The 10,871-nt window shown below is 32.2% G+C and overlaps 1 protein-coding gene across 1 annotated transcript; it reads left to right on the top strand.

The window, feature by feature from the left end:
* Positions 1-3,926: 3,926 nt before the first annotated feature.
* LOC130806001 (uncharacterized) lies at positions 3,927-10,541 on the top strand. Its single transcript, XM_057670884.1, has 8 exons — positions 3,927-4,277; positions 5,743-6,216; positions 7,114-7,288; positions 8,168-8,456; positions 9,153-9,225; positions 9,315-9,405; positions 9,819-9,898; positions 9,990-10,541. The coding sequence occupies exons 1-8, from the start codon at positions 4,206-4,208 to the stop codon at positions 10,242-10,244; spliced, it is 1,509 nt and encodes a 502-aa protein (XP_057526867.1). The 5' UTR covers positions 3,927-4,205; the 3' UTR covers positions 10,245-10,541.
* Positions 10,542-10,871: the final 330 nt, after the last annotated feature.

The following is a 10,871-nucleotide window of genomic DNA, read 5'->3' as shown; positions in this document are numbered from 1 at the left end:
AAAGTAATTAATTTTTATAATTTTTGAACGATTACTTAAAACATTATAGTAATCACTAACAACAAATGATCAATTAATGAATTAATTACATTAGTCATAGTAGAACGACTTCATATAAAACTTAGTTATTACATTTATTATTAGTGATAACCCTTAAAAATTAAAGGGCACACAAAAAAGAATGAGTTAGGAATAGCATGGGAGGAAAAAAAGTATGGATATATTATTTTAATTACTTAGTGATGTGTGAGGTAATACAAATAATTATTAAACAAGTAGCATAATTTTTTAATGTCCATGTTGCTCATATTTATTTATTTTAATTACTTGTTTCATGAATTTTAATTAGCTCAATTAATTAAGTTAATTTGAGGATATATTTGCTCTTGTGAGTTGGGACTCTATTTACACCAAAAAATGTAATTACCCTTTTCTCATTAGTTATTACCTTTTACTTAGGTCTAGTGTATCTCATATGATGCTTAGAAGTTAGTCTGAGTAGATAAAATTTAACTTTAACAGGTTATAAATTTATTACCCCCTTCGTTCTTTTTTGAACTTTCACTTTGGGTTTTTCACATATATTAAGGAAGATAGAATTTTTGGGTTGTAGTGTGTATTATTTTAATTAAATAGTAGTGTGAAGTAATGATTGTATTGGAGGTATGAGGTTGTAATGGGTATTATTTTAACTAAATAGTAGTGTGAAGTAATGATTGTATTGAAAGTATGAGAGTGTAAATAATAATAAATAAAAGAAAAGGAGTACACTAAAAGAAAATGGGGGGTTTTAAGGGATAAAAGTGAGATAAAAACTTTCTAAAAATAGAAAGTATTCTAAAGTGGAAAAACTTTTGAAACTACCTATTATACTAATATGGAAGATCAAAAAAGAACGGAGGGAGTATTACTTATTCTTTTTGATATAAAGTAACTAGATTTCTCAATGTAATTTTTTTATAAATTTTAAAAGTTAAATTATTCTCATTATATTAGGCTAAAAAAAAGTATTATAAGTCATAGCTATGGAATGTTAACTTAAATAGTAAAAATTGACAAAAAATAATAGATTAGTTTTTAGTTACACTCGAAAATATTAATATAGAAGTTAAAATTTTTTTAAATATAAAAATGAAATTTATTATTCTGATTATATCAAATTTTCCAGTTTATATAATTAGAAAGTCTACTTAGATCCAATTCCTATGATAATATTTCATGAGTTCCATCAACTTTGATTGAAAGTTAGGTTGTAGATCGGAGAATGTTTCTTCTATAAAGATTGTGAGATTGAATGCACAAGCAATAATAAGAGTGGGGTTCCTAACATTAATGGGCTTATCCCTCATTCTTGAAAGGCATAAATATCATCATCATACAGTGAGTGCACTCTTCTCATAAAAATTATGATCAGGGTTTGAAAGGAAATAAATCATACCCATAAAAAAAATACAGTTAAAAAATTCTCGCTCATAAAAAGTATAATCAACGTTAAGAGATAAACTCTACCCATAAAAAAATAATATTAACATAGAATTTCTCGACTCAAAAGAGACAAAAAAAAAAGAAAAAAAATACAAATAGTGTATTATTGGGTAGCTGTTAGTCTGTTACAAATGTTTCTGCAACTAAGTGAACAAAATATGTGGCCAAGAATTAAGAGGAAATGAATACAATACATCCTCAATCATAAGCTATAATATTTTGTGTTGTTTACTTTATACTATACCATTGTTGTCTGAAGGTACTTAAGCATTGTTTTCTTAAATGTATTTTATGTAGATATTTGGTTGACTTTTAAGAATTTGACTGGTTTGAAAAGTTAATTTAATTGACTATTTTTTAGCCGGTAAATCAACGGTTAAAGTCATTTGTCATGAAAATTTTTTATTGGTAAAAATTTAGTTATTAGTTGTTTATCAAAGAAAAAGTAGGTCAAAAGGTAACAACCAATGAAATTAATTAGCTTTTGACTTTAGCTTAAAAGTCAAAGAAAAGAAAAGTACTCATATAATAATTTTTTTATTTTGGCTTGAAAACTAGTTTTAGATCCCATAAAAATTTAATGAACACTTTTTCTTACTATTTGACCAATAAAAAAATTAAAAATAAAAAATTAACCAAAAAAATTATTTACTAAACACACTTAAATAAGACTAAATAAGACCTGATTCTGAATTGCTATTGATTTTGAGTGTGAGGGTCATATTCTTGAATGAGTGATGTTCTCAAGGAGATACATAATACAACTAGACATGTATATTCCTCTGACAAATGCATTTATTGCCATTAGTTTTGAATAAATCCGTCTAACTAAGAACAAATAAAAGCGTTGACATTATATTCATTGTTGTTTTTGAGCAAATTATGTTATAATGCATTGTTTTTGTTCATATGAAAACTTTTAGAATATGAAGAAGGGAGTTAGGTTTCTTGACATATGATTTGTTTTGAGGTTTAATTAAGTTTTTGTTTATTGAGATGGATTTTTGTCTTGCTAGTTCAATAATAAATAAGTTTAGTCTTATAAAAAAAAATAAAAGACACTCACAGTATTCCGCACAAGGCAAGGTTCGGGTGGGGGTTTTTCTTTTTCCTAAAAGATACGGACAAATCATACCATTTTCCCAAAAAGGGAGTAAAGAGAAATACACGTAGTCAAGAAACCCCCCAAATTGATACTTACGCCCAATCAGGATCGAACCCCAAACTTTCTACTCCATATGCAAATGCTCTATCCATTGAGCTACAAAAGCTTTTTGTAAGTTTAGTCTAATAATTTGAAAAAAAAATGAATTTATGTCTATTAATACAAATTATATTGTTGATCATTTCATGTTGAAGTGATTATATGATTTAGATTTGGAGCTCATCTAATTATACAACCATTAGAGAACTCCATTGTGGGTATTATATGTGTGTTAAAAGGGTTGGCCTACAAGCAATCCGAGAAGATGAATTTTGGCATATCTTCAGTATGATGATTGAAGTTGATAAACTCTACACTTGGAAGATAAAAAGAGTTGATAAGAGCATCAAACTCTTAGCTCGTCTATCATATCACTCCAACCACTTCAATTATAATTTAGAAGTATAAATTATAATTGTAATTAACTCTTTTTTCCACCTTAATTTTCCCAAGACAATTATGAAAATAGTAAGTAATCAAATATTTTTATTTTCATATTTTCCTTATCGGTTGCTAATATTAAAATATACCATCATAAAAAAATTGATTTACGATAGACCACTAACATTACCAATGATATACATAAATATATATATATAACCATCTATAACCTCAATGATTTCATATGTTCACTTATTTTTACTATTCTCTCCGTTCTTAAATAATATTTTCATTTGTTATTTTAAATCGTTTTATTTATTGTTCCCTTTTAAATTCTTTCTATTTATATCACAAATTTATAACATAATTAACCTTATACATCCTAACTTTAATATATTATTAATACTTATAGTTTTCACTTCATTATAATATGTTTTTAATGTTTATAATTTGTATTTTCTTCCATTAATTTTTTCTTTAATAAAATACAATATAACTACCAAGTACCATCCAAAAAATTTATTTTTTTATTTTCGTAAATATTTCTAATAAGAACATTAAAAGATACTACGAGGAAAAGAGGGAGTAAAACTCCAAATTTATGCAAAACTAATTTTTTTAGTGTGGTATGGTGGGAAATATTGTTTATGGGAGCATTATTTTGATTAAAAAATTTAGTTGATATTTTATCACCAACATATCATAAATGAAATATATACTTTTTTAATTTCTTTAAATTTAAAATAACATTTTATGAATGAAAATATCACGAACAATTTTTGTTTTATTGATTACAAAAATTCTTAATGAAGGAATTTGGTGGTAGGCCATGCAAATTGCAGGCCCCTCTTCACTCCTTTCCTTCTCTTCATTCCCTACCATCACCATCCTCCTTTCCCATAAATGCTCTCTTTTTTCTACTTTTGCTTCACTTACTTCAATATTTCTTTTCCCCACCAAAATTATCCTTCAATTTTCTTCTTTTATTGATCATACTAATTTTTCATTCTCTCAATTTCAGCTCTCTCCTACAAAAAATTCTTGAAGAAAAGTCTAGCTTTTGATTGATTTCTGGGTAATTTAGCTTGTTCTTGTGTGTATAGTAATTGGCTATATAATATATTGTATTAAATCTATGGAAATTGAAGAAAAGTCTATAGCTTTTGATTCTACATGTGGAGATCACCCTGTTCTTCAATATCACAAGGTACCCCTTTTTAATTTTCATTTGTTTTATAAATTCTTATTAATCAAATTTTATTCTTTCATGAAATCAAGTGTTTTGTTTCACTCCCACAAAATTTTTAGTTTTTTAATTGATTAACCTTTTTTTTTTTTTTTTTTTTGTTTTTGGGTAATTTTCTTTGTTGTTATAAAATGGGTTGAATATTGTTTGGAGTATATAATATATTCTATAGCCTCAATGGTGGGCTTTTGGTTGAATTAGTTTCTTGACATGATATTAGAACCGTCGTGACAAGCAAGTTCAAATCTCTACTATGCATCTTCAATCAACTCGGGTTAAATTAAATGACTCGGGTCCTGGCCTAGACTTGATTAATTTCCTGAATTCAAGTGATTTTGTTGCAATCAATCACATGGGTTTTATCTATTTTTAGCCTTTTGTTACTCTATTCTTGCAAATCACGAGAATCTTGCTATATTTATCGGCATATTTCATTAGGTTTTAGGTTGATTAAAAGAACAAAAATTTGGTATTTTTGTTCAGTTTGTTAGATTATGAACAGTAATTGTATGAATCTGATTCTCTTAATTGAGTACTGTTTGTGTTGAGTGCACGTGGAGTTTCATGTTTGTCTTGTTTCAGTGAATTGTGCTAGAATATTTATAGAGGTCATTTTCAATCTGATATAGTATTGAATTTATTTTATTAAACAAATACTGGGATTTGGATTTATGCAAACAATAATTTTTAGTCCACAAGTTTACAAATATTGACAAATGTATCATGTATGGTTAGTTAAACTTCTTTTGTGTCCTTTTATAATAAGTAAATAAAATAAGGAAAGAAAATGAGTTTGTGAACTATATAAGAACATAAATATTTGATCAGGGGCGAATCCGATATATTAGTATAGAATTGGCCGAAGCCGAACACTTATCTTTGTATATGTATTTTTGTGTTGTATGTTACACGAGCCACTCATGAGCCTAGTGTGATCAATGCCAAAAACAGAAATGTGGACCCAAAATTGGAAGAGTAGCAAAACCAAGGATGGTGTAGGGCTTACTTTTTGGGGTAAATTGGGCTTCCTTTAAAGTTTTGTGCTTTTGGGTGTCTTGATTTTGATTGGTTTGTATGTTACTTGGACTCGGGTACTGATATTGGATATTGGTACATATCTAAGTATCAGATTCGTCTAAATATTCAATTTTAGGCCTAAAATGAAGTGTCTAAGTGTCATACCAATGTCTGAGAATCAAGGATCACCCACGAGTACGTGAAGCAAATGAAGAGTCTAAACAACATAGGTTGGTTCGTATGTTAATCATTCATGCAATCTAAGGAAAGCAAAACGAAGTATCAACAAAGAAGCCTTTTGAATTAGACTAAGGAAGTGAATATAATTTTGGAAACATAATCGACGAATTGGAATTTTTGCCATGCCATTTGCATCGTAACGTCTTTTTGTTAATTTCTGTTTTTTCAGGCCGAGAGTTCCTCTGCGGAAACTGAAGATAGTGAACAGGTAGCTAACTGGAGAAAACAAAACCTGTTTCTCGAGATTCCTACAAGAAAAACCGATGTCCCTCAAGATTCCGTTAAAATTAAAATGCCTCCTACGCCGAAGAGAGTCAATTTCCTTTTGACACCAACCTCTTCCAACCCAAAACCTTTTGAATCTATTGGCTCTTCGTCAGTACGAGGGCGATCAACTTTCAAAAATCTTATACCAAAATTTAGCTTCATTTATCGAACTTCTTCAGACATTGAGAAGGACGCTTGTGCAACGAGCGATGTTTCATTCTCGACACCACGAGAGAAGACTTCAATCTCGAGATCAGTGTCATTGACAAAGATATTCACTCCTAGGATAAGGCGGACATCATCTCTTCCTGTCACTCCTAATGAAAATCCAGAATCTGTTTCTTGTGGAAGCACCAGTGGTTCATTGCATTTATGTGTGAGTTTCCTTAACTTTCTCTGAATTGTGCAAACCTGTTTCTTTACTTGGTTCTATGTTTTCATCCTTAAATGTTAGACTATATATAACATATCCCGGGGCCTTAACCATTGGTTTAAACTTCTGGTTGAGTTGGTCTTTTGACATCGTATCAGAAGCCAGCGTGACAAGAGGTCACAGGTTCGAATCTCAATTATCCCAAGTAGAACATTTAGCGCCAGATATGAAAGGCCTATACTGCATCCACACTTCTAGCCCATAGGGGTCTCATGTGAGGGGGTGTATTAGAGTATATAACATATCCTGGGGCCTTAACCATCAGTTTAAACTTTTGGTTGAGTTGGTCTCTTGACATTAAACACAGCAACAACCAATCTCGTTTATGAGACTTTTGTGGCATGAGGGAAATTAATATGAAAATTTTATAAGGATACACCATTCCATGATTCAACTGTTGTTAAACGACTTCCATCTATCCGGGCTCCTCAATAACAAATAAAAGTAATTAAAATGCTATGTTTATTAGGGTATGCTAAAGTTTGATGGTCGGGATTGTTCTGTATTATTATACTCAAACATATAAGATTTAAAAATATCGAATTTCATATGACTAGTACAACTTATATTAAATATCTTAATACTCTGACAAAAATTAAATTGTATTAGCATTTCTATACGCAAAATTCATAACAATAACGTACACAATTACATCAATCTATCAAAACTTGTTCTCCATATATGTAATGAAATTCGTAATTTTTATGTTGGGCCCCTGGGCGCACACCCCCTCGCCATACCCTAAATACGGTCCTAGCATCAACTTGCTGCATGGGTTTTCAGTGCCCTTTTGCAGTCTGTGTTCATGAACTTTATGATTAACGTGTTGCCATTATGCAGGCAAAAGAAACTCAAATGCACAAACCCGAAGTGCACTTTTCGCGATCTCTTTCAGTTCCCCTTAATAAAGAAAGGCGCATGAGAAGAATGGATTCTTATATTCGTGTAATTCCATCTCCTCGGGTGAAGTTAGGGAATCTTCAAATTCCAAACAAAAGTGAGCCAGTGAATACTGGTGGGTTTCTTTTCTTAACTTCTCAATATTACTACTATGTTTGTCTACCTTGGATGAGTGTCATTTCAAAGTTTAGACCCTTCTTATTCAAGAAAGCAATGGAAAGCTTGTTCCTCTTTGACTTTATCTTCCTTCGGAAAAATATTTAATTTGAATAATTTACGAATTACAGCCTTAAAGTTGAGAACTTTTACGAATTACAACCTTAATGTTTATTTTTTGCAAATTACAACCACCAAAGTATCAAAGTCTACAACGTTCAGGCCAAATCACAGAATTCCGACCATTTTGGTGGTCGGAATTTTAGGTTAAGTGGTTGGAATTCCATGATTTAGCCTGAACGTTGTAGACTTTGATGCTTTGGTAACTGTAATTCACAAAAAATAAATATTAAGGCGGTAATTCGCAAAAGTCGAAAACATTAAGGCTGTAATTCGCAAATTATTCCGTAACTTTTTTGCGAACAATTTAAAATCATTTCTCGCCATGCAATACAATTCATTCCATAACTAGAATTTTTCCTAGACTTGAGTGTTGAATGATGACTCTCGTAATCCTTAGCAAATCTAAAAAAATTGGAACTATTTAAGTAAAAATTGTTGGAAGTACTTCACATGTGAGACAAGATCCCACATCAATGAAATAGTGAGTTGTTGACTTGCATATATATTGGGTGAGCTAATCTTCGTACTATCATATGGTTTTGGGAAACAATAAACCTCACCAAGTGTATGTGCAAGTCAATGCTTCTGGCCCGTGGGTTTGTGGGCCCGAGCCCACGGGTGTCCCCTGTCCACACGATGAGCCACAATGAGATGTGATGAATTGTCACGGCCTTACTAATACTCTACTTTCCTACAAAAATTTGTTACTTTACAGAAAATGAAGAAGCTGATGGTGAAGATATACCGGAAGAGGAGGCTGTTTGTAGGATTTGTATGGTTGAATTATGCGAAGGCAGAGAAACTCTAAAGATGGAATGCAGTTGCAAAGGTGAACTTGCTCTAGCCCACCAAGAATGTGCAGTGAAATGGTTCAGTATTAAAGGCAATAAGAATTGTGACATATGCAAGCAAGAGGTTCGTAATCTGCCCGTCACTTTACTTCGTATCCAGAGTACTCGAACTGCAGCAACTACAGCTCAGATGATTAATATTAATGATTACAGGCAATTCTTCCCTTTTGTTTACTCTTTTTTCCTTTTCTCGTAAAATTATATGCACTTCTTATTTATGTGAAGTTGCAGATAATAATTGCTACCAAGGACAGTCGGAAACAACCTCTTTGTTATTAGTTTTATGTTACTCGGACTGTGCATTTTGCTTCACGTACCCGTGTCCGATCCTTGATGCTCGGACATTGGCATGACACTTAGACGCTTCAATTTAGGCATAGAATTGAATATTTAGATGCATCAGACACTTGCACATATACCAGTATCCAACTTCAGTATTCGAGTTCAAGTAACAGGTTATCACTGACAAGGGTAAGGTTACATTCTGACCCCCAAACCCCACCTAAGTGGGAGCATCAGCCAACCACATAATGACATTGGGGTAATGGAATGTTGTTGTTTGTACACAAGAACGTAACTATCTATATTTGATAGAAGTATAATTGTAGATTAAAGCTTGTATTAAAATATAACATCACTTAACATACTCCCTCAGTCTCACTCTCACGTTAAAAGGGGGTGTTTGGCTATTGGATGTTGGCTTGTTTGACCAGCTGAAAATGTTGGTTGTTTTTGTTGGCTTTTAAGCTAGCTGAAAAGCCAACTGTTTAAGACTTGCATAGTGTCATCATCCATTACATAGCGAACACTGTTTATCCGCATTTTGTATTAAACATGGTGTCTTTGTAGGGCTTGGCAAGAAGTTCCTGTCCTTGTAATTGTCAGTATGCTGGCCTACTTCTGTTTTCTCGAGCAGCTTCTGGTACGAAACAATTAATTTTAGAATCTTTTATATCCTGATTAATTAAATTTTTTTATGAAAATTATGTGCTTGTTTATGTCTCTTCTTAGGTTGCTAAGATGGGTACTGGAGCAATTGCTATATCTCTACCTTTTTCTTGCTTGTTGGGTCTACTTTCGTCAATGACCTCGACAACAATGGGTAAGCCTTCTGCCATATTCAAGTTACCGATTTTAGAACATTTCATTCAAATTAGAATTGGTCTACTTTCGTCAATAACCAAAATTTTAAGCGAAGCCTTGTATAACTAGATGTCGCTTTCCTCCTTTCCTGTCCCTTGAAGGATACGAGTATGGTCTATCCGCTACTTCTTCCCCCCGGACCCTGCTGTCTTTCCGCAGGATGCTGGGCTGATGTCCATGACCATGAATATGACCATGACCTTGTATAACTAGATGCATGGATATATCATTATAACATCATGTTGCATTTTATCTTCGAACTTGTCAGATTTAGTTTCTCGCAATAGCCAAATCTATTCGACTTTTATAAAGTCGGTTCAAGCCTTATTTGTCGATCTATTTGTAACGTTAATTTTCTGCTGAACTTTTCAGTGACGAAACGATTTGTCTGGATATATGCGTCTATGCAATTTGCTCTGGTTGTCGTCTTTGGTCACATTTTCTACTCGGTGGTAAGATAACATCTCCCAAGAAGTTTCAACTCTCAAAAATGAAAATTTTATCGTAATCATGTTAACGGAAGTTATTTGTATTGGTTTTCAGGTCCATCTGCAAGCGATCATCTCAATATTGTTAGCAACATTTGTTGGATATGGTATTGCCATGAGTGTAAGTTCGATAATTGTTGAATTTTCTCGATGGAGAAGAAGGGTTACTCGGCAACGTGCAAGACAAGATTCTCAAGTGACTGCGTCAAACAACCAACAAGACGAAAATTCATCGACATCACCTTGGCCAGGTATCACAAATGGTCGTCCGATAGATGTAGAGAATCCCGAGATGTTTAGTCATAGCTAAACTACAGATATTTGATGTTTGATTTATTGTATGATATGTATGCCCTTTATGTGTAAAAGTTGTTCAAGGATCGTTTCGATTATTTGAGTTTTTTTGGTTGGTATCAGTTTCGTTACGAGTAATAGTTGCTTTGATTGTTTCGATAAGTCTTGAATATGTTTGTAAGTTGAAACCCATGTATACATAAATAGGTTGAGTAATCATAGTTCAAGTGCTTGGATTGTTTTTGTATGAATGAACTGATTTTTACTATTTAAGGCAAGGAGAAACACAATGTAAAAGCAATGTGCTGAATTATTTATGTTCTTCATGTTTTGTCCTATGATTATTTTTTGTGTGCTAGCGAGAGATCAATGACCGAAGAGCAAACTACGGGATGACAAGAGTAGTACTCGTTACTAGCCGATTTCCTTTAAGCACTGAAGAAGACGACATCTCTTCAAGCACCAAACACAAAAACAGGTCAAAACAGTCGAGTTTGACCCTGTTTTTTCGGTTTTTATGAATTGGGTCATTTATGTGTTACAAGTCGAAACTTTTGAGTTATGACCCAATATTCATGACTATTCTTTTTCCCAACTATATAAAAATGGGGCTTACGCCTCGCAATCCATGGGATAACCTCTT

This window comes from Amaranthus tricolor, chromosome 2 (assembly GCF_026212465.1).
Source record: "Amaranthus tricolor cultivar Red isolate AtriRed21 chromosome 2, ASM2621246v1, whole genome shotgun sequence".
Lineage (NCBI taxonomy): Eukaryota > Viridiplantae > Streptophyta > Magnoliopsida > Caryophyllales > Amaranthaceae > Amaranthus > Amaranthus tricolor.
Note: the sequence above shows the minus strand (reverse complement) of the source record. Positions and strands in the feature narration are given on the sequence as shown.

What these genes read in the sequence shown, in the direction of transcription:
- LOC130806001 (XM_057670884.1), top strand. Translation starts at nt 4,206, where the DNA reads ATGGAAATTGAAGAAAAGTCTATAGCTTTTGATTCTACATGTGGAGAT. An exon ending in AAGTGAGCCAGTGAATACTG is followed by an intron (nt 7,289 to 8,167) that starts GTGGGTTTCTTT and finishes GTTACTTTACAG; the next exon opens with AAAATGAAGAAGCTGATGGT. An exon ending in AATGACCTCGACAACAATGG is followed by an intron (nt 9,406 to 9,818) that starts GTAAGCCTTCTG and finishes TGAACTTTTCAG; the next exon opens with TGACGAAACGATTTGTCTGG.